Source organism: Leptopilina boulardi, unplaced genomic scaffold (genome assembly GCF_019393585.1).
Source record: "Leptopilina boulardi isolate dan_hultmark-lab unplaced genomic scaffold, ZJU_Lbou_2.1 LbouV2_371, whole genome shotgun sequence".
NCBI lineage: Eukaryota > Metazoa > Arthropoda > Insecta > Hymenoptera > Figitidae > Leptopilina > Leptopilina boulardi.
The window spans coordinates 1,186,679-1,211,280 of record NW_026137942.1 but is presented as its reverse complement, the minus strand read 5'-3'; the positions used below and the strand labels follow the sequence as shown (position 1 = coordinate 1,211,280).

The 24,602-nt window shown below is 26.8% G+C and overlaps 2 protein-coding genes across 6 annotated transcripts in view; one reads left to right on the top strand and one right to left on the bottom strand.

Annotated features, from left to right (window-relative positions):
- LOC127287478 (cytoplasmic FMR1-interacting protein) overlaps positions 1–24,532 on the bottom strand; it is a 34,027-nt gene extending 9,495 nt beyond the window's left edge. The window contains exons 1-12 of one of the 3 annotated variants that reach the window (XM_051314428.1): positions 24,283–24,508; positions 24,066–24,201; positions 9,123–9,352; positions 8,354–8,533; positions 7,874–8,055; positions 7,281–7,805; positions 4,099–4,303; positions 3,766–3,980; positions 2,375–2,505; positions 2,095–2,265; positions 1,847–1,929; positions 1,344–1,412 (exon numbers count right to left, since the gene is read on the bottom strand). In XM_051314428.1, coding sequence (XP_051170385.1) covers positions 1,344–1,412; positions 1,847–1,929; positions 2,095–2,265; positions 2,375–2,505; positions 3,766–3,980; positions 4,099–4,303; positions 7,281–7,805; positions 7,874–8,055; positions 8,354–8,533; positions 9,123–9,332 — 1,971 coding nt within the window. In that variant the 5' untranslated portion in view covers positions 9,333–9,352; positions 24,066–24,201; positions 24,283–24,508. The other 2 variants (XM_051314429.1, XM_051314426.1) reach the window with 2 other exon arrangements.
- LOC127287502 (uncharacterized) lies at positions 13,142–15,654 on the top strand. Of its 3 annotated transcripts, none has more exons than XR_007843892.1 (4): positions 13,142–13,520; positions 13,615–13,733; positions 13,811–14,127; positions 14,207–14,220. XR_007843892.1 is itself a non-coding variant. In XM_051314482.1 (4 exons), the coding sequence occupies exons 1-4, from the start codon at positions 13,185–13,187 to the stop codon at positions 15,452–15,454; spliced, it is 729 nt and encodes a 242-aa protein (XP_051170439.1). In that variant the 5' UTR covers positions 13,142–13,184; the 3' UTR covers positions 15,455–15,654. The 3 variants fall into 3 exon arrangements, 2 of the variants coding, with proteins under 2 accessions (XP_051170439.1, XP_051170441.1); XM_051314482.1 differs by lacking the exon at positions 14,207–14,220 and adding an exon at positions 15,385–15,654 and having other exon boundaries at positions 13,811–14,014; XM_051314484.1 differs by lacking the exons at positions 13,142–13,520; positions 13,615–13,733; positions 13,811–14,127; positions 14,207–14,220 and adding exons at positions 14,574–14,919; positions 15,385–15,654.
- Positions 24,533–24,602: the final 70 nt, after the last annotated feature.

The following is a 24,602-nucleotide window of genomic DNA, read 5'->3' as shown; positions in this document are numbered from 1 at the left end:
ATTTTTTCACATTGAAAATTATTGCATTTTTTCTTAATAACTGCAGAAGTAGCATGCAATATGCAAGAATAATGCTGTCATACGATGCAATTTAATGCAAAAATGAATAGTAGAATAACACAGAACTTTAGCAAAATACAAATTGTACAATGAAACCGTAAAAGAATATTTTTTTTTTTGAAGAAATATTGAGAACATATATGAAGGGTAGAATGACAAAAGGGGTCAAGCGCCAATTTATCGAAAATGAGGTTTTTGCATAAAAAAATCAAGAAAATTCATTTACACATTTTAGTAGAAGGATTTCCTTTTTTATTGCGTATTTAAATCAGTTTTTAAAAAAATTAAATTAATAAAATAGCCTCAAATTTACTTTATTGCAACCTGATTGAAAAACAAAAGAAAGTGATGAGTCAATAATATTATCAAAATAAAAAAAAAATATTATTTTTTTAGGTTTTATTTTAATTTTATTTTAATAATATTTTAATTAATAAAATTAATAATAATAATAATGTATTTTCAATTTTAAACAATTTTAAAATCATTTTGTTATTAATTTTTAAATATTTTTATGGTTATACTAAGTGAACAATTGAATTTAAAGATGAAAGTATTGCTCAATTCCAAAGCAAGCAATTAATTCGTAATTTTCTTGAAAACAAACAATTTTTTAAAGGAATTTTTTTTTCTATTCATTTCGTCGATTCCATAGAAAGAAACTAATTTTCCAGTTTTTCTTCAAACTGTATATTTTTTTTATAAATAATGCTTAAAGAAAATGTGCGCAGTTGATATAACCTCAAGGCACCACAGTTTTTTTTTAATTTTATCGTTAATATGTAGGTTTATTTCAACAAATTGTTGTCTATTTATTAAAACATACTAATATATCGAAACGGTTTTCTCAGTTTTTTTTTAAATGACCTGCAAAATTTTTAAAAATGTTTTTTTTACTTCCTGTAAAAACAGTGAATTGGCGCTTGACCCCTTTTGTCATTCTACCCTTCATATATACTTTTTAGAATTGTATGTAGGTAAATAACTGAAGTATAAAATGTACGCAATTGAAAATTTTTACATAAGAACCGACATCGGATTCGATGTCATTTCCGATGTCGCTTCTTATGTATTGTACTTTTCTTTTTTTTTATAAATAATTAAGAATAAAATTATAAGTATTTAAAATCTTTCAATGAAATAGTTATAAAATATTATATGCTGCGTGGGATGCATAGAAGTTAGTTCTCTTTCAATGAGATTTCACTGTTTACATGTGTAAAGCAAATAAATTAAAGAAAAGTCATGAATAAAAATCAGATGATTGTTAGTGAATAAAGTACCTGAATGCGTTTTTCCATGGTGATCAAGTCGCTGCATTCTTCATTGTGTTGGTGCCGCACTTGGCATTTCTATTCACGAAAGCAGTCATACAAAGTTTCAGTATATTTACCAAAATCGATAAATTCATACAAAACAAAAGCAATTTGTAGAGAAAGAATAGAAGAAAAACAAAAGACTCGACGCGCCACTCACGTAACGAAACAAATCCATTGTTTCTTTAAAATCACAACAAAAATATATTAAAATTTTCTTAACAGTTTATTTCAATTTAATTAAAAACTTTTTAAAAACTTTAAAATCATAGCTTAATATTAATTTAATAAATTTAAATTTTTTATAAAATATGTAAGTATAACTTTTTTTTAAATTAAATAAAATACAAATTATTATTAACTTTTGATTTGTCATGTTACGATTTAAGTAGCGTCTTTTTCATAAAGCAACTGATATTTCTTTTAACTGAAATATATCATTCTCAAAATATTTGAATAAGTTTACTCACTTGAATTTTTCGGCCCATTGTCATTTCAAGATAGAATTCTCTATACCACAACTGAGAAAGATCACAACAGTTTTGCAAAGATTCTATAAAAAAATTGAATTGTTAAACATAATTGTAAATGAAAATTTGATATTTTCAAGGTGGACTAATACAAAAATCTTAAAAGTGTCCACTCTTATTTTACCTACCAACTTAGTTTTTTTAAGTATTCCATAATTTCAAGAAATTAAGTAAACATTTTTACTAACCGCTAAAATTAAGCAGATAACTCCAATAGAAACTGGTTTTATGAAATTGATCAATTTGCACAAGATATTGTCCATCAATATCCTTTCTCAACGTTCGCTTTCCTCCGCTTTTATCAGCTATTAAAGATTCCAGCATCGTTCGTACCATATAAAGCTGTGTTGAGCTTGGTCCTAAAATAAAGAAAATTATCATTATTTAATTTGAAACAAAAAATATTTATTGAATTTTCAAGACCCCAGGAAAAAAAATTATTAAACAAAAAATTTAAACAAAACTTACCGACATTTCTCCTTGGAACTTTAATTCCAAATCCATTATCAGGATCTTTTTTCCCCTTTAAGGCAGGATCACTAAGTGGCTCTACACCAAAATGCCAGTCAGCACAAGTTTCCCTCACAGAAACAATAATACTGAAAATAAATTTTTAAAAAGTGAAAAATGATGGAATCCAGTTGCACTTTAATTTAAAATTCAAGTTAAAATATAATTTACAAGATGAAAATATGTAAATTACAAAAAATGGAAGATGTACTGTGAGAAACAATAAATAAATGTCAACTCTATAGAAAGTCGAACTGGGGTAGAAAATTACCTCGAAGAAAATTCAAAATACTCCCCTTGCTCTGTCTCACGAATTATTTACGTAAGTTTTTTTTAAACTTATTGATCACATTTTTTGTGAAGTCAAAAAATTAAAAAAAGGTTTTTTTCTTTATTAAAAACCGAAGGGTTAGTCCATTATATTCCAACCAAAGTCATTGGCAACTATAATTTTTAAAAATTATAATACTTTGCAGGAATAATCTCGAAGATAATAAGATCACGAAATAAAAAATAGTTGAATTTACTTCAAGACTCGACACCTGCAAACCAACTTCAACTTGAGAAGAAATTATTGTCAATATGACCTCAAAAATAAATAAATTTTTATTTTATTTATCTTAAAAAATAAGTAAAGGTTTCGGTGTGTGTGTATTGTCTATCAAAATATTTCCAAAATTTCATATTTATTGTTTCTACTGAAAAAAGTTATTGGCATTCAAATATCGCGAAAATCATCAAATTGTCGATTTTAATTTTTAAATTTTTTGTAATTATGAAGAAAAAAGTGGAAATGTGTAAGGAAAATCTAAAAGTTAATTGCAATGGTTTTATATTTGGTAAGTTTTCATTTAATTTAATGATTTCCCTTAATCTTATAATTAATCGTTGAAAATCGTAAAATTAGGTTATTTGACAGGTGAACTTAAAAATGATATTTTATTTATTATTTCATATCTTTAAATCCAGAAATCAATTTAATAAATTTAATCACTCTTAATGAATTGCAATAATGTTTTTGTCACTTTTGTGGTAAATCATATATTTTCTCGAATATCTTCTACTGGCTAAAAAACTGACAGTTTTCAGCATCTCGTACATTTTAAATTCATATTTTAAAGTCAATAATAAATATTTTATTAAAACTCTTATCATTTCGTGATCTTAATACCTTTGAGATCATTTCTGCAGAGTATCATAATGTTTAAAAATTAGTTTTCAACGACTTCGGTAGAAATATAAAGGATTGACTCGGTAGTTTTCTACCCCAATTAGGTTTTTATGTTGGAGCCAGCTATATTAGGCTTTTCATGGTTAAATAACAACATACAAATACAATAATTACTAACCTTCTGATCAGATCCTTTTTATTTTTAATTGCTTTTCTAAGAGGTTCTCTTAACATGAGTTGAACAAAATCTTGAAGCTCAGCATAAATATTTCGTCGAATGGCATCGACGAAAACTGTTTCCATTCTCGCCATTAAAACTTGAAGTCCTTTTATCATGGCAATCACTTCAATTAGAGCGAATTTTTCTTCAGCCGTATAATTATATCTTGTGGCCTAAAAAAAGACATGAAAATACCACAGATTATAATGCATAATTTTCAGTTACTTTGCACCCTCTATCAAGAAGCAATTAGGTAAATTAAATTGAGAAAAAGACACTTGTGTAATATACCCTTTCGTATTCCTCTGCTTCTTGAGGACATTCTTTGTTCATATGATGATCTGTCGGGTGCAGCAATTTCCAACTATAAAGTTCTGTAACAACACTTGTCCATTGAGACAATAACTGAAGTCCTCGTAATGCAAGTTCAGCGGTTTCTCTGTTTTCTGCATCACTTCCACATTCTTTGTACGTTGTTGTCACTTCATTACTATATCTGATCCAAAGTAAATATATTTTGTATTAATTATATGTATAGCGAACCAAATGGTGTTGTTTTATTTTTAATTCAATCCGCGCTTCAGAAAGATACATTTCCATATTATTTAAATTTTTAGTATGTACACTACCGTCCGAAATTGTGCGAACTCTGCTTTTTCAACAACTATAAAACTGTTCAAATCTTCAAAAATATTAAAACTAAAATTTTTTCCTCTTTATTTTATTAAAGCTAATAAAATTCTGAAAGAAATGACACCTTGACAAAGAGAATATGTTAATTTTTCAATTAGATATCTAAGAAAAACCCAATTTTCAATGTTTTTACTATTTTTTTTATTTCACTGGCAAAAATTAATATTTTTAAACGTTCTTAGGCTCATTGAAATCGTATTTTGTTATGCAATTCAAATTATATAAAACAATTCATGTACACATTCTTCCCTAGCGTATGCAAACCGTTAAAGTTGGCTCATAAAATGTCAAAAAATTTAAATTTAATTCTACAATAAAATATAATGTTTAAAAATCAAGTAAATATATCATTCTAAACTTCTCTGATTTATGTAAGTAAATTTAAGATTTATACATTTTACTGATCATTTTTTGTCATATAAATATTAATCACAATTTTTTGACATTTTATGAGCCAACTTTCACGGTTTGCATACGCTAGGGAAGAATGTGTACATAAATTGTTTTATATAATTTAAATTGCATAACAAAATACGATTTCAATGAGCCTAAGAACGTTTAAAAATATTAATTTTTGCCAGAGAAATAAAAAAAATAGTAAAAACATTGAAAATTGGGTTTTTCTTAGATATCTAATTGAAAAATTAACATATTCTCTTTGTCAAGGTGTCATTTCTTTCAGAATTTTATTAGCTTTAATAAAATAAAGAGGAAAAAATTTTAGTTTTAATATTTTTGAAGATTTGAACAGTTTTATAGTTGTTGAAAAAGCAGAGTTCGCACAATTTCGGACGGTAGTGTAAAATATAAATGTGTTACAATGCTGGTATAGCACTGTAATCACCATTCATTATTTTACTATTATTTCGCAATGAGTTAGGCACATTATTATTGCTGCCTCATCAGTTTTTTTTATGAAGACAAAATTTATAAGAAAATTAAAATAAAAAGTAAACAACTTCTTACAGATAAAATTCATTAAATAATTAATAAATCGAATTGATAATCAAATTCAAATTACATAACTTCAATTTGTATTGAAAGTTTGAGTCTCGTATACGCGTCGATAACTCCATGGAGCGGGTGTGTTTGGCATGAGTCGGTTCTTTTAAATTAATAAAATAATCCCTTATCATTCCTTGTTTTCCACTTTCATTAATATCATAAAAAAATGTAAGTCGACTCTGACATGCTGAATTGATAGAACTATATACGTACAACAATATAGCTAAAATAAGTACCAAGAATTTATATTGCGTCAATGACTTAAAATGCAGTTCTTTGGTAAAATAAAAGATTTTTAAGTTTTTATATGGAAAACTGAAGGTTGCAACACCTTATTTCGCAACCATAACCAAAGCTAAGCCTACTTTATCAAGTAAAGTTTAATGCGGCCTGAAATAAGTTCTATAAAACAACAGAGATTGACAATAATAGTTCACCCCAAGTCGAACGTACGTATAAGTGAAAAATATTTTAGAAGTTACGTAAATTAAATGTTCTGTTCAAAATGTACTTAATTTGTGAGACTTTTTCGGAAGTTAATGAACTTTTATGAGCAGTGCAGAATGTACGTATCTCGTATACTCCGGATCAAAACTACTTAAGTTTGAGGTTACGTTTAGAACTTGCCTGTGACAGTTTACATGATTTTTCAAAAAACGAAATACAATATTGAAACGTTATTAAATATAGAAACATTTTATCAAAAATGGAAGTCATGTAATCGAGAGATTAATTAATATTTTATTATTATTTATATTCTTCTGGAAACTCACAAAAGTAGACTTAAGTGAGTTCTAAAAGTTACCTCCCCCTTAAGTAGTTTTGATTCGGAGTATGCGAGATACGTACATTCTGCACTGTTCATAAAAGTTAATTAACTTTCAAAACATTTTTCACATGTACGTACGTTCGAGTTGGGGTGAACAAAATGTATTGAGAAATTCATTTCCTCATACGAATTTTCAACTCAATTTTCACTCAATTTAGTGAATGAAGAATTAAATCACCCTATGAAAGTTACAAGAACGAAAAAATTGCAAGACAGAAATTGGTAAAAATGTGTACTTGATTATCAAATTGCAACTTGACACTACTCACCACTCACCACCAAAATAAGGTGTTGTTTTGAAATTGTAAAACAAACATAATTCGAAGCTTAATTTATGTTTAATTTCTTAAGGAACTGGTAATTAAAGGAAAAACTAAATTTGTAAAAGAATCTTTGAAAAGAATAATTTTTATGTAATAAACACAAGTTAATAAATAGAGTTGTTTGATTAAGCCTATTCTTAATTATCAATATAAATAGACAATATGAAAAATGATAAAGATCTTCTATCGATCCAGGAAACGATCCCATAAATTAAATATAAAATTTGATTTTTCTTTTCCTTGTATTTATTATGGTTGTTATGATCGAAGAGAAGGAATTAATAAGAATAATTAATTTCTTAAATAAACATATTAATAACATAATATGTACTACACGGAGAGAAATAAATGGTACGGGGTACTATCTAGATAGTACCAGGTACCATATTTGATCTTACATATACGGACAGCAATCTAGATTCTATCAGTTACTATCCTGATTATACGGAGTAACATCTTGATTGTAGTGTGTAACATAACTATACTTTTTGTAACATCTTTGATAGTACTGAGTAGCATAATAATAGTACCGGATAACATCTACTTTTTATCATCTTAAGATCATAAGTTCTTACCATCTATTTCTCTCTGTGTATGTTAGTATAGAAGAATAAGTAATTTACCTTGCTAATTCACTTATGTATTTAACATGATCTTCTCTAATTTGAGGAAGATGGACCATCAAATCTGCCTGAGGACTAATGTTATTTGAGGAAGCTGACATAGGCCATTTGGAAGCATCGAAATGCTTTGATCTTTTGATATAATTAAAAGGTGCAATTTGCATATCTCCAAATAGGGGGACAACTTCTAGATTCTTAAAAATTCTATCAATCCTTTCGAGTTTTACTTTCTTCTTCTGGTCCAATTTGTTAATATTGCACAATTCACTGTCCATAAGAAATAGCCCGAATCCCATGACTTTAACTAACATATGTTTCTCGTTTGGAGTGAGGTACATTTTTGTTTCAAACATATGAACGCATATGTTTACAACATCAGCTAGGAGATCCTCGTAACCTGCAATTTTCTCCAAATTTTCCTTTACTGTATCACGAATTTTATTTTGAGTTGCGAGAAACATTGACAAATTCTGAGATTCTTGGAGAGTTTGAGAGTCTGACATTACTTTTAAAAACTGAGCCGCTCTAAAAAATATGAAAAATTTTAATTTACTATTCGTCATTAGATTGAACATTTTTTAATTCAAGTTTACCTTCTATATGTCGAATAATCATTCTTAACACTTGATTTCATGTTCTTAAGTTCGTCGAGAACGGCGAACATATTAATAAATTTTCCCAAAGTTAAAAGGTAAGCTTCCGAAACAAAATCTTTTCGTTTCTCATGATGGCATAATCTCTTAACTTCTGCTGAAAATCGTTCAATTGCTTTGCGCTGTAAAGTAATTATTATTTACTAAACAATACAATAATTACATTTTAAATTAAATATTAAAAAAATAGTTATTAAGTACGTAAGGTTCTCTCGAAGTAAGCACCTCTTCAAGTTTTTGGGGACGCCCAATTTTCTCCAAGTGCACCATGGTTTCATGCGTGCACAACGAAAAAAAAAAATTTTTTGGAAATTAATTCTTACTACCTCCGTGTGATCCACTTAAGGAAACTTATAGATCTCTGAATGTTCACTTGGGGAGAATCTACTGTATCAAAGTAAATCATAAATTTTTATTTACCTGAAAATACATAAAGTTCAATAGCTTATTCACTTCAGGTGCCAAAACCTCAACAGTTTTTTCGTAAATTTCAACCCTGTTTGGTTGCTCATTAGATTTAGGTTGTGGTATTGCTCGGGAGCAACATCTCCAAGTGTAAAGCATCACTGCATGTTCCAATCCTTCTTCTAAAAGTTCATTCTGTAAAAAAAAACTAATTAAACTCTTTGCAATACAGAATAGTGCTATTTTTCATATTTCTAATTAACTTAACATACACTATTGCAAAATAAATTTTGCTAACCTTACAGCAATTAAAAGAATTAAAAAAATATTTATATTTCATTATGTTGAGTTGTGATAGTTAAGTATTCACTAAATAAGTTTTGTAATTGCTTTTCGGTCATACAAATAAAATAAAATTGTTCGGCTTTTCTTCAGGAGAAAATTAGGAAATCAACCAGCATTTGTTTACTGAGAGAAGTGCTTTGAGTTCATATGTCCTCGATTTTTAAGGATATCCGGAAAATATTTTAGTTGAAAAGATTTATTTACAAATTTTGTTCTGAAGAGAGATTGGTATTGACTCGAAACGTCGACAAATGTACTTCTAATTTATTTAAATATTAAATAATTGTTGTATACATTGTCCTTCAATATATTTTAGTAAATAATGTGTATACATAATGTCTTACTTTTATTCCCCATACACAATATAAAATTCATTTATTTTTTAATTCTTATTTTTAAATGACCATACATTATATTTAATATAATATAAAATACTAACCAAACTTGCGTGAACAGTCGCTTCCTCAATATATTTAGCAATCCCAGTAACAAATCCATTGCGGTCTTCAAAATTTGTATCAAAATTTGCTTGATAAACAACAGAACAGGGTTGAGCTTCAATACATGGTTGTTCATCAGGTAATGTAAATTCGTCAAGAACATCAACGTTTGATAAAGCATCTCCTAAAGTTACTTTATCCGCAGCCATAGTTCTTATATTTTATAAACCTATAAATTAAATATAACGATTTCTATCAATTGCATGAGCGAAAAGTACTATTCAGTAATCAGTATATAATAAACAAAATATGTTGTAGGACAAAATATGCTTTTGATATATATGTCGAAAATACCATATAATGGCTTCAATCGTCATAATGTAAACAAACTTTAAATTCTAATATTCTAATATATCTTAATATTAATAATATTGAGGCACTGTCGACAATGTCCATTAATCGACATTGACCATAAAATATGATTATTGAATTTGATCGCCATATTGGATCCGCCATTTTGTATTTTCAAAATCTGATGTCAGATTCATAACACAGGCCGACAAAATTTTATCAACTTCATGTTGACTAAAATGTTACAGCCGATTATTATAGGATTTTTGCCGTAGAATCCGAATCTGACCTTGAAAATATCCAATTGGCTCTAGTTTTCGAGCAATAAGAGTTTTAAAGTGCCAAAAAACGCGTTTTTGTCCTTTTTTGCACAGCTGTGAAACAAAAACCCTAAAGAACCCAAAAGCTTGCGAAGCAAACTTTCAGAAGTTTACCACTGCAAGGTTGCATCTTAAAAACTCTTGTTGCTCGAAAACTAGAGCCAATTGGATATTTTCAAGGTCAAATTCGGATTCTACGGCCATGAAGTAGTATAAGGAGCACTCACTCTATAGGCCGTTTTTGAAAATTCTTCCCCAGCCTTTCCAGATTTAATAGAAGCATTTACATATCCCCGATACTAACAACCCTAGCGGAAAAGCGAGGAACTACAGGTCTCGTGGTACATTGTTTGTGTATAACTGTCAGTTGGCGTTTTTTTTGAAATGTGTTTGATGCGAGTTAATGTTGTGTAATTATAAATAAAAAAGTGAAAAATGAGTCACTGCTTTGTAAAAGGGTGTACCTCAAAGTGGTATGTGAAAAAAAAATAATATTGAAAATTTTAATAAACATTACATTTTTTCACCTTCCGTAAGTATATATAATATGTACATATTTTTAAATTATATAATTATTTTTTAGATTATTTCAAACTTATATATGTAAAGGGTATTTAAAATACAAAATATTTAAAAAAAAAATAATCAATGAGAAACTTATTAAGGGGGTACACTGAAAAAAAAGTTCTGGTTAAAGTTACTAGATGCGTTTGGTTAAAAAATTTCTAGTTATTTTAACAAGAAAATATAGTTAAAAAGACTAAACAGTTCTAGTTAAATAAGTATGGTTAAATTATTCTGGTTAAAATAATTCTGGTTAAAAACGCGCGTTCGCGGACACTGCATAGCGTCTGTTATTCTTTTTCGAATAGTTTATCGTGCGGATCGCAAGAATGGATGAAAAAGTTAACCAAGCTCTGGAAAATTGGGGTTTGGGAGAATTAAAAGATCTGTTTAAAGGTTGGTTAATTAATTTTATAATATAAGTGAAAAAATTGTTGACGAACGGCAAACCCGTTCGTGTGGAAAATAGTTTGAAGGTTATGTTGAAAACGTGCTCGACACGTTTTATCAGAATTTTAGTTCTGAATAATCATATTTAAATAAACATTATTAAGAGAATTGCAGTGTAAAGGTGTTATTGTTTGATTGCATTTATATGTACATAATACAAATTTTTTTAATTCATATTTTATAATATTTTATAATATAATATAATAATAATAAATTTAATTAATTCTCTGATTAACTAGAATTTCTGGTAAGATCAACCAGAAATTTTTTTACCAAAAATTTTTAACTAGAAAAATTCTAGTAAGATTAACTTGAAATTCTAGTAAGATTAACTTGAAATTCTGGTAAAATTAACCAGAATTTTTTAACCAAATTTTCTAGTACTTTTAACCAGAAAAAGTAGTAAGGGTATATATAACTTTTTATTCTGGTTAGATTAACCAGAATTCTGGTTATTTTAACCAGACTTTTTTTTCAGTGTTGAACAAGTAATACTTCACATGTATTCTGAATAAATACGCTTCAAAAATTTTTAAATGCTAACGGCAAAATCAAAACCTCAAAAATTACAATAAATTTGTTAAACGGCAAAATCCTTTTCTAAAATTACAAATAAAACTTGAAGTAGTGATAAAAAAAAAAATTATTTCATTAGTTATTTCAATAAAAACGCTTCAAAAATACTTAAAAGCAAACGGCAAAATCGTAACCTGAAAAATAACAATAAATTTCTCAAACGGCAAAATCCTTTTCGAAAATTACAAATAAAACTTGAAATATTGATTAAAAAAAAGAAATATTTCACTAGTTATCTCAATAAAAACGTTTGAGAAATTTATTGTTATTTTTCAGGTTACGATTTTGCCGTTTGCTTTTAAGAATTTTTGAAGCATTTTTATTGAGATAACTAGTTAAATAATTCATTTTTTTTATCATTACTTCAAGTTTTATTTGTAATTTTAGAAAAGGATTTTGCCGTTTGACAAATTCATTGTAATTTTTCATGTTATGATTTTGCCGTTTGCTTTTAAGAATTTTTGAAGCGTTTTTATTGAGATAACTAGTGAAATATTTCTTTTTTTTAATCAATATTTCAAGTTTTATTTGTAATTTTCGAAAAGGATTTTGCCGTTTGAGAAATTTATTGTTATTTTTCAGGTTACGATTTTGCCGTTTGCTTTTAAGAATTTTTGAAGCGTTTTTATTGAGATAAGTAGTGAAATATTTTTTTTTTTTAATCAATATTTCAAGTTTTATTTGTAATTTTCGAAAAGGATTTTGCCGTTTGAGAAATTTATTGTTATTTTTCAGGTTACGATTTTGCCGTTTGCTTTTAAGAATTTTTGAAGCGTTTTTATTGAGATAACTAGTGAAATAATTCTTTTATTTAATCAATATTTCAAGTTTTAGTTGTAATTTTGAAAAAGGATTTTGCCGTTTGACAAATTCATTGTAATTTTTCATGTTTCGATTTTGTCGTTTGCTTTTAAGTATTTTTGAAGCGTTTTTATTGAAATAACTAATGAAATAATTTTTTTTTTTATCACTACTTCAAGTTTTATTTGTAATTTTAGAAAAGGATTTTGCCGTTTAACAAATTTATTGTAATTTTTGAGGTTTTGATTTTGCCGTTAGCATTTAAAAATTTTTGAAGCGTATTTATTCAGAATACATGTGAAGTATTACTTGTTCAATTTGTTGGTTTGTAAAATAATTTAAATTTTCTGAATTTTTAATTTAAAAAATAATGTAATTACTTTTAATTAATTGAACACATTTTTCAACTCGTTATTTTTTAAAAAATTCTATTTAAATCAATCAAGTGATTTAAAGAAATTTTTTGTTTCGTCCAAGATGAAGCAGATTTTTTGCATTACATAATGAGGAAATAATATAGTCATGTAATGAACATAAAGGATTCTCTACTTGTTTTATAGACAAGATATGTTCATAAGAATGATTAACAATATATCACTTATGACTATATTTTTCAGTTTTTTTTTCATTCATGCTGATGTGGAGAGCATATGATTAAAATTAAAATTTATAAGAAAAAAATATTTGTGGAAATTTTTTTCAAATTTTTTTTTTTAAATTAAAAAAATTTTTTTTTTGAAAACACAATTTTTTATTGTGTTACGGCAAAAAAACGGCAAATTCCTATGAAGAGGATTTTTTTTATATTTGTAATCTACGTTTTTACAGCGGGTGCTTTGCTAAGTTCATATGAACTTAGCAAAGCACCCTGTATTAAAAAAAATTTTAAAGCGGCAAAATTTTTTTTTCCACAACTAATTAGCGGCTAAAAAACGGCAAATTTATAGATACTTTTCACATTCATAGCTTGAAGTTGTTTTGCTAACTTCATATACATGAATGGAACACCGTTTAAAGCGGGAAAAAGCATTGTTAATGAAAGGGGCTATTCCTAGAATTTTTTCCCCTTTGGCTTTTCAAGAAGCCTCAAAAAAGTCGAAAAAAGAAATACGTAATGAAAATAAAATAAAAATTAAAAATGATAAAAAATTTATGCAGCTGAAAGGAGAAGAAATTGTATTTAAAGAAATTTTATCTGTCTCTGATAAAATTCCTTTACCATCTACTAATTGGTTTAAAAATGCAACAGAAACATTCATTCAGTGGTCTTCCTTTGATTACAATTTTGACAAATGTTCAAAAATGGTCAGAGTTAATGATAACAAAACAGTAAATGTAGGTATATAATTTTTTATGGAAGATTATATTTATTGTAAATTTATTTTTTAATAACAATAAAAAGTCATAACGTATATATTACTGTTTTTAGGTACTTTTAGGTGAAAAGAAAATAACCATACCTAATTTTGAAACATTTATTAATGTTAATGATATTGTTAAATTATTGAAGGAAGTGGAAAAAATTATTCCTTGTGCTGAAACTGAAAGGTTATTTTTTAAAATAAAATGTTACAATAAATAATGTTTTATTCTGATTGAAATAATAAATATAATTATTTTTTCAGATCTTCTAAATGTTTAGGATTTATTATTCAAAAAGGCACTAGAGGTCGTAAAATTACATTTTGTCAAGAATGTAAAATACTTAAAAAGAAAATGCAAGGAAAAACTTTAGCAATAGATATTTTAAAAAATAAGATAATAGAAAACAAGGATTTGAAAAAAAAATTAAAAATGTTAAAAGGAAACAACTACGATTGGTTAAAAAAGTAAGCCTGGAATTTAAGTTGAGTGTGAAAAAAAAAGAATTTTACGTCAAAGTGGGATTTTTTTAACTTACGTTTAAATCAAGTTCTATTTTTTTAATAAAAAATTAATTTAGGTATCTCGAAAATTTTTTTTTTTTAATTCAATAAATAAAGAAAAACAATTTCAAAAACTTTAATTCACTTCGTTTCTAGGTCTACATTAATGGGTTATAAATGATCAAAATTCAAAAAAGCCATTTTTGGCACAAATTTTTTCAATAAAAGTTGTAAATTATTAAAATGGAATTTTTTGCATCGGATTACGTAAATTTTACAGTAAAAATAATATTTTTAAGTTTGCAAAAAATAAAGATTTTTTAAGTGGATCATCTGAAAAACAAAAAAAACATTTATATTTAATATAAAATCAAATTTTTTTTTAAAGGAATTAAAAATATTGTGTTAACAAAGTTGCAGCTTTTTAAAAAAAAATTTTAATTTCATTTTTTAAATCATACATTTTGTGTAAATAAAATATATTTTTATTCCTTCAAAAAAACAAGATTTGATCTTATATTAACTTAATATTTTTAAATTAACAAGAATGAATAAATCATGAAAAATTAAAAAATAATCTTGAAAAGAACGGGAAATGACCGGGAATTTTGTGGTCGAAATTAGTAGACACCCTGATAATACATTTACATTTATTTTATGGGGTAAAGTACTTAAGAAGAAACTAAAAGACTATCAGATGAAATGTGCCATTACAAAAGAAGAAATTTTAAATAGGGCGATTTATACGCTATCTGAAAAACAGCAATTAGCTGTAAAATCTTGCTTTGATGCAGCAAAAATAAAAAGCCGACGAGGTATGAGATACGGCAGACAGTGGCTCTACGAATGCATACTGCTGAGAATAAAAAGTAAGAAGGCTTACAAGCACCTTTTGAAGCACAAACTGTTAGTTGTACCATCATTATCCACAATAGATAGAAGCATAAGACAAATTAAAAGTGCATATGGCTTTCAGGAAAGCGTTTTCCGCGCTCTAAAATTTAAAACAAAAAACATGGAGCCAACAGATGTACATGATATGCTTAATATTACCCTTTGAGCAACAGTATTGTTTTCAAACAACATTAACATTTTTTGTTATATGATTAAGTTCTTGAATTTTAAAAATGAAAATTGAAAAAAATTATTTTATTTAATATATTAAATTTTCAATTTAGAACTCTGAGTTTTAAAAATAAAAATCTAATTAGTTTCCCAAGAAAATATTTAAAAATAAAATTTTCATTTTGTTTAATAAAATACTATTTCATTAAAGGGTTTAACATTTAACTCAAAAATCTTAACATTTTTAATAATTTATTTTTATTTTACAGGTGCTATTTTAGTAGACGAAATGAAATTGTCCACATCATTAACTTTCAACAAGATGAATTTAAAGTTTGAAGGATTCACAAACCTTGGTGACCCGAGCACCAAAAGTCTGAGCTAGGAGATCATGTTCTGATATTTATGTACCAGTCATTTATGACTGGAAAAATGCAAACTTTAGGTTGTTTCTTGTCAAAAGGAAGCGCAAGCAGCAGCGTTCTACATAAACTGCACGCTAAAAAAACTTTGTATAAACTAGCGAAAATAATCTCTGGAATAGTTATAAGTATAGTTAATATCGCCTTAGCGATAATCCATTTTCGCTAGAATAGAGAAAATGAAATTTTCTATGAGATTTAACTATACTAAATATATATTATGAATAGAATATAAATACAATATCTCTGAAACAGTATTTATTTTAACTATCATAAGAGATATTCAATTTCCTTGAGAAAATGAAAATAGTAATATGACTATTTTAGATTAAACATGTATTTAAACTTGTTAAATGTTATAATTAATCTATTAAATAGATTTCCTTATTTTATAAATATTGTACTTTTACTATGTCACTGTTCATAAATTTTTTAGCGTGTGTTAATAGAATGTATTTTATTAGCAGAGAACGCAGGCTTACGTATTCATTTAATTAAGACGGATGGAGCATCTTAGAATCTTAGATTGTGGTTTATATCAGATTTTCCGCACCTAGTCAAATGTATTCGCAACTTTTTTATAAAATTTTTAAGGAGTCAAGCTATTTGGGTAATTATATATATATATATTCACAATTTACTGTTTTGTACAAACATTTTGTTTAAAATAATAATGAAATTTAAATTTTATTTTACTCATTAGTTTCATTATTAAATATTATCTAAAAAATATTTTTAGACACCTGACGGTTTAATTCCCTTAAGTGTGTGGTACGCGATTATAGAAGCGGAGGATACAAAATCATATGCGCTTAAAGTCAATTATAAATTAACTCGCGATCATGTAGAACCAAAATACTACCAAAAAATGAATGTCGCTTTGGTATTTCAGGTGACGTTGCTCAAGAAAGTTATTTTTTGTATTTATTGTTTACTTATGTTATGTTAATTTTTAATTACTTCAGTTTTTTGGTATTGCTGATGTTTTGGAAGTGATGCAAGACAAGCATCCAGATCTAGAAGAATTGGAATCCACAAAAACGTTTTGTTGGAAAATGAAAGGTCTTCTCGATGCAATGAACAGTAAGCATGCGTTTGCTGGATTGATACCGAATAATAACGCATATAATGTAAATAATTTTTTCATTCCAATAAAATTTTTTAATATAAATATTTCTTATATAAATATATATGGAAAATAAGAAAACATTTTTTTTTATTTTTTTATTTCATAAAAATTAAAGAAGTTATGATTTTTTAAAATTTTACGTCATCGAAGACAGTGCATTTTTGAATATGTTCAATTTTTTCAAGTTTTGCAAATATATGCTGAAAAATAACGTACCTATAATGAAAGTAACAAATAATTTGAAATTAAATTTAAAAAAATGAGTTTTCTCAAAGAGGGACAATTTAGATTTTTTATTTGCTTTGCAATATCTAATGACAACAATTTTTCACCTATATACAAAAATAGATGTTTTTAGCTTACTTAGTACAGCTCACCGAATTTAAAGAAATTATTCTACAAATATATTTCTTCCAATACAATTCATTTTTTTTTACTTTCAAAAAATACATACTATAAATATTTAAGTTAATTTGAGTTAATTTAAGTTAATTTAAGTATTTAAAAACTAAAAAAAAAATTTGTAGATATGATTAAAAATTTTTTTATTCATCAGAGATTTCAATAAAAAAAATTAAACCAAATGATTATATTTATGAGAAACTCACTTTTTTAATTTACTTTTATTTTTTCTGTTGCTTCCGCTAATATGTACGTTATTTTTTTTACATATTTGAAAAATTTAAACAAATTTAATATACAGCATAATTTTTTTTTTCATTAGTAAAATAGATAAAAAAAATTTCTAAAATAATTTTTTATATATTTTTTTAATTATTAATAGAACATAAAAAATTTTTTGGAATATCTTGAAAAATGGAGAACGGGTGCTATACAAAATGGATATGAATTCATGCCAGAGAGTACATACTTTGGTTTAAAAATATCACTACAAGCAACGCTCGAATTGAGTGAATATTTAACAAAAAATTGTGGATTTTCATACATTTTGACTGCACGTCTCAATCAGGATGCCTTAGAAGTACGTTAGAATTAAACATTATAAATTAGTTAATAAAAATGTGAATAATTTCAATTATTACAATTCTTATATAATTTATTTCTGTTTTTTTGTAGCGATTCTTTGGAATGATGAGAGAATCTTGTGGGGCTAATGATTACCCTGATTCACACCTTTTCATTCAAATGTATAGGCTAATCTCAACCTATTCACTTGTTCAATCTCCAAGAGGTTCTAATATTTCCAACTCGGAAATCTTTGATGTCCTCCTTAAGATAAAGGATATCGATGATGCTGAGGAGCGAAATGAACAATGGCATGCTCAATTGAACACAATTTTAGATAGAGGCTGCACTGAAATGTTTGTCGAAGCTTCTTCCCTTCAAAAAGAACATGATTACTGTAGTTCCGAAATTTCAACATACGCTATTACTTATGTTTCAGGATATGTAGCTCGCAAAGCTGCAAACAGATTTGCAAAATTCGTGTCCGATAAGAAACAATTTACTTGTCAGAACTGCGTGTAAACATTGGAATTGTCATCAAATGAATTAATTCCAGAAAGCCACAAACTAATTGAAGTAAAATCAAAAGGATATTTAAAGCATCAGTCTAACAAATTGACATCAATCATAACAGCCGTTGAGAATGCTTTGTTGTCTGTTCTCAAATCTAAAAAAATTGATTCAGAGATAATTTTTGATATAACAAACCAATTAGAAAAAAAGTTCTTTGCATAAATTGGGATGTTCAGAACATGATTTACAATTGACGCATCGCATTATCACGTTCTACTTGACAACCAGAATGTATTTCGTTGCCAAGCAATCCACGAAAAACAATATTCAAAAAAATCAAGTGAAAGAAAAAAGAAAGGCTGCTAAATTGATAAATGAATCAGCATTAACACAGGAACCTCAAATAGTATTGAAACGTTGATGTAAATTAAATTTCTTTTAAATGTAAACATATGTTATACATGTAACATAGTTATACAAAATTTTATTCTTGATTAATAAATAAATTTTATTTTATTTAAAAAATTAAATATTATTACAATATTTTTTAATTCTTTGCAAATCATAAAAAAAATTATAAAATTATATACATATATATAATTTTATAATATAAAAATTACATTGTATTTAAAAAATATCAAAGTAATAAATAAAAAAATTATTAAATTAATAATAATTAATAAAACAATATCAAAAACACTATTTAAAATCTTCAACATCTTGCAAAAGATTTTCCAGATCTTCAATTTTGCTGAATTGAATGTATCTTCCGAAAGGCATTAATTTATTATCTATATAAATGTGCACACCAGATTCAGAAAATACTCCTACTCTTTTCAAAATATCACCATTGTCTTCTATTCTTATAGATCCAAAACAAGAATTATTGCCTTTTGAAGAAGACCACTTCTTTGATGTCAACTTTACTTGATACAAATTGTTTTGTAAGTATTGGAATGTTAACAAAATACTTGCTGAACTTGTCATATTTTGTTTGTTTACATGTAAATTTAACCTAAAAATAACAAAAAAATAAGAAATTTCGTTTGAAATATATACGGCTACAATGAAAAAAAATTATTTATATTTTTTATATAACTTACAACAAATTATTTAAATTCCTTTATTATTTCATTATGAAACATAATTGAAAACAAATATTTTAAAAATCTAAATTATATATTCGTATATAAATAAGCAAAAACTTACCAATTTTCAAATATATTTCCCAAAAAAATTAATGTTTTATTTAAAATTTTTGTGTGTAACTTTTTTCTTTCTTTACACTTTTTCTAAACTTATTATATATATATATATACTTTACACTGTTTACTATATGAGAACAGCTGTTACTAGGCGCAGTCATATTTTGAAAACTTAAAAGTACACCGCTTTTCCGCTAGAGGCGTCATAATCGCCCACATAGCATAACTTTTTGCAGCAATTTTGCAGCAAATTTGCAATGCCAAATTATAAGTTTACAATGTAAATTTGCTGCAAAATTGTGGCAAATAGCTATATGTCCTCGCTTTGCAAGTTTGCAGAAAAATTTCTCAGAAAAATTGCAGGAAAAATTTATGACAAATTTTAAGAAAAATTGCAGGAAAATTTTATGACAAATTTTAAGAAAACTTGCGGAAATTTTTCGACAAAAATTAAAAAATGTTACTGTTGTAAATATGATGATATTTTGTTACTGCAAACCTTTCCCAAAGGAAAGGCGACTAAAATCTATTGCGCAGCCCTAAGTGCCATAGAAAACTACTGCGCATGACATGAACTTGAGCAAATTATCAGCGTGGACATATAGCTATTTGCCACAGTTTTGCAGCAAATTTACATTGCAAACTAACAAATTTGGCATTGTAAACTTGCTGAAGAATTGCTGCAAATTGTTGTGCTATCTGGGCGGAGATATGTAATTTCGGATTTATTCTCATGCAGGGGGCCCATATGCTTAACAAGCAGTGAGTGCTCCTTATACTACTTCATGTCTACGGCAAAAATCTTATAAGAATCGGCTATAACATTTTAGTCAACAAAATTTTGTCGGCCTGTGTAATCAGCGACCACGAAAACTCCCAAGTAACGAGTTTCAAGCGAATATGATGATTTTTAAAAATTTTGGTCGTCATATTGGATACGCCATTTTGTGTTTTAAAAATCTGACATGAAATTCGGATTTAGCGACCCCAATAACATTTAGTTTTATTAAGTTATATTTCTATTGGAAACTTTATTTTCTATTGTTACTGTTTTTGACTCAAAACTGATTTGTATACCAAATTTTGAAGGGGTTAATATAAATTTTACAATAAATAATTATTAGGATTCCATAGTTTGGACATTTCTGAAGAGAAATATCCTTTGTCGATCTTTATTTTTAACATAGAACAATTTTAGAGGGTGTCCTATTAAATTTTTAGTAGGTACTTCGATTTTTGTGGACCACCCTAATATAAAACAATTAAAAAATTAGAAAACTAAATTACATTTATAAAATGGAATAATACTGTATAAAAAAACTAATAGCAAGAGAAGATTCTTCTTTATAAAACGAGAAAATGTTACATAAACAGTTAATTCCTTTGCAGTCTGGTAAGATATTGTTTTTAGGTAAAAAAATATGATTAATTCGTTTCGCGTAATTTTCGCATAAAGATAATGTAAATAGAGTATAAAATAAAACTAATCTTTGTCTCTTTTTAGTCACGCATGCGCGATAGCTAAAAAGTTGCATCGCTTCGTCCTACAAGGAACGTTCAACAAATGATCTCTTCATTGTTTCTAGGATTTTGTTTATTGCATCATTATGTATTTCATCATTTTGTACGAAATAAACGAAAAAAAAATCCAAAGCGAAGGAACAAGTTCTTATTGGATCACAGAAGTTAAGCAACGTTGGACGCGTTTAATACTTGGATGGATGACCACTTTCATTGACATTCGATGAAATGTTTTTTAGTAAAATTTAAATTAGGTATTTAGTATTTGGCAGAAGTAAATATGTTATTATCGCAACCCAATATTTTATTTACCCGAAGTACCAAAAAGTATTCAATCAAGAATATTATGTTCTTAAGCAAGATAATAAAATATTGTTTGAAGAATTTTCATTTCTTGAATAAAATAGTTTTATTCATTTGCTTTGAATTAAATTTTTACTTAATACAAATCCCGTATTCTTGATCCAAGAAAATATTTTTCTCCAAATGAATATGAAACTTAAATAGGAGTTTTTGAAAACCGTCAATTGAATCAGGATGACATAGTGGTCTACGTTACTGCCTCTGGTGCGCGCAACCCAGGTTCAAGTCCTCTGACCGTGAAAAATTTTCATTCAAGGTATACTTGTTTTAATAATTGTGTTAAGTCTTTTAATTAACCTTTTACATAACATTTTTTTAAAATTATTATTTCCAAAACGAAGCAAAACACCTTCGTAAGATTTTAATAGAAGGTAAAGAATATTATAAAAAATCTTTGTGCAAAACCTCAATTTTTTCGGAGCACCGACAAAAAAGTTATAAGTAAATAAAAATCTTGAGAATATTTAAATAAAATTTTTTTTTAAATCGTATATCATTCAGAAATAATAAATTTTTCAATAATTCTTTCGTTCCTCTGTGCAGAATAAAGTGATTTATGTTTTTGGTAAGTTCCAACATCTAATTTTTAATAGTTTTTTAATAATAGCGTTTTTAAAAAAATTGAAAAATTTAAGGTTACAAAATCACATTGAGAACCTCCTACTTTTGATATTTAATATTTTTAAAGGGAATAAAATTTTTACCATAATATTATGGTTAATGAACTCAAGGAATCATCGAGTTTCACTTATATTAAAACTAGATTTTTTAAAAATTTGGTCGCAACCACTATTAGACGAATGTCAGTGGACTGACCCACATATGATCTTGACTTAATATATTTTACATTTCTTAGAAGTCAATTAACTTTTTAGACGAATTCCATATTTTCTTGGATTAAGAACATGTGTTCTTCTTTCAAATATACTGCACCAAGTAAATGGTTTTCTTGAAACAATAGCATAATTGACTTGACCGTATTCAATCCCATGATTTTCTTGAACCAAGTAAAATTTTCTTGGTTCAATACTATTTTTTTCAGTGTAAAGGGGACACAATTTAGAGTTTGTTCCATAATAGAGTTCGTTCTCTTTTGAGACCTAAAGGCAAGAATCTTTTTATTGATTGCGAGATTCGAGAGATCTAGGGACGACGCAATCCTTTTTTTTGTCTATTGTCCTCTTTGGTTGTCCAGGGTCGTCTCTTGGATCTTGTATCGATCGCATTGTTCTGTTAATTCGTCTGTCGATTTATTAACTTTCTTCAAGACATATAATTTACAAATGACATTTGTTATAATTTGTATTAAGGTTAAAAAATATTAATTTACGCTTCTAAATATAAATAAAATTACGTGGATTTTTCTAAAAGGGAAAAAAGTTACATTATTTAAATTGTTTAAAGAAAAATGTGGTTATAATATAACAGAAATTCAGTAGAATTTTTGATTTTTGTCAATTTGGTTAATAAAAACAAGTTGTCCCCATTTACCCTAAGAATTTGAAAACTCGTTGTAAATGGGGTCAGCTTGTTATTATTAACCAAATTGACAAAAATAAAAAAATTCAAGTGAATTTCTGTTATGGGAGTCATAAAGAGTAAGAAAAAATTTTTGTATGATTTTTAAGTCTGTTTTCTTTGAAATGCAAGACAAAATACTGAAACAGTTTGACTTTGATTTTTAAGTTTTTATGCATTGAGCGATTAATTGAATTATCTTGCTGACAATTGTCAAAATAAAAGCGTGACAATACTCAGAACCTCTTGTAGGTGATCTGAGGTTAAAATATTGACGTTGAACTTCATTTTAAAACTGTACGTTAAGCTCCAACACCTACTGTCCCCATTTATCCCCTATCCCCATATACCCCGCAACTGACCCTATATTAATAAATTTATATCTATTAATTTAAAAATGAATTTAATGTAATAAAAAATAAAATAAATAAGTAAATGATTAATTCAAAAATAACTGAAAATTGCATTTAAATTAAAATCAAAATTAAAAATGAATTTAATTTAATAAATAAAATAGTCATTTAATTACAACGAATTCTTTCGTTTGTCTTCTCATGCAAAATTTTGCGATTTTATTTGCTTAGATTCCTGACTTGACGTTAGTTGCGCTTTTTTGTCGTCTCTTTAAATCACTGGCCGTCTCTTTCAATACTTTGTTATTTAATTGTCACTAGATCTCTCGGATCTCAGTAAATAGTCCCTCGCCTAAAGGGATAATTTTTTTTTTTAATTGTAGGTCTCACAGGCGGAAAAATGATGAGAGTTCTTTGAGTCATATTAATAAAACTTAACTATTTTCTTTGTATTTAAAAAATTTTTTTAAATCGTTTTTTGTCCATAAACTTTCTTACTTTAAAATTATCTTAAAGAAAATTTAAAAACGAATTAATTGAAATATTATTGAAACTTTTATTATAAAATATTACGAAGTTATTGATGTTAAAAATCTATATCTGCAAAAGTTCAAAAAATACAACTTAACACCTTTATAAAATTATTATAATACTAATAATAAACTACACGAAAAATCGCAATGAAGAAGCAGTGTTCAAAAATGAACACAAAAAATTTATACTTCATCTAGGCACCGATTTTTAATGTAATCTCCAAATAGAAGACTCAGGTTAAGTCCGCAATGGACCATGATTTTCTCGGAGGTGCATTGCTTAAAATACATAAAAAAATCTTGTACTATGAATCACTTAAAAAATCAATGCCCCCTGTGAAGTCTGTACGAAAGGTAAAATTAAAGGACAACTTTTTACTACAAGCACATTAATTGTAATTGAAGTGAATTTTGAATGTTTACAAACCTCTCAATTCAGTAAAACTAATTTTATAAAAATTCCAAGTGACAGCAGCCGGATCTATCCTCCCGACAATATATTTACAGCTATACTATCCGGCTAGCCGGATCTTCAATTTGATAACAAAATCATGCCAGATTGTCTTTAACAATTAATAGAGATTATTGTTACTTCGTTTGAGAAAATCAAAGTAAGCACTTAATATCCATTTGAAGATTCTCACAAACAAAAATCACTTTATTCTATGATAACAAAAACAATTCATCCAATTAAAAAATTATTATATACCGATTTTTCACTTTTTCACTGAACAAATTTCATAGATTTAAAACAATTATTTCTTTTGAATTAAGGTTATACTTATGTCAGACAATACTTTCTTGAAATATAGATAAGTTTTGTTATGAATATTGTTTGTCAACTATTATCAAAAAGATAAGCCAACAAAGACTTACCCTTAATAGGGTTGAACGAGTAGCACGATGTAAGGCCAGTACACAGTAAAATCCTAAAGGTTCATTTGCACAGGCCTCAGTCACGTAC

What these genes read in the sequence shown, in the direction of transcription:
- LOC127287502 (XM_051314482.1), top strand. Translation starts at nt 13,185, where the DNA reads ATGGAACACCGTTTAAAGCGGGAAAAAGCATTGTTAATGAAAGGGGCT. An exon ending in CCTTGTGCTGAAACTGAAAG is followed by an intron (nt 13,734 to 13,810) that starts GTTATTTTTTAA and finishes TTATTTTTTCAG; the next exon opens with ATCTTCTAAATGTTTAGGAT. An exon ending in AACTACGATTGGTTAAAAAA is followed by an intron (nt 14,015 to 15,384) that starts GTAAGCCTGGAA and finishes TTTATTTTACAG; the next exon opens with GTGCTATTTTAGTAGACGAA.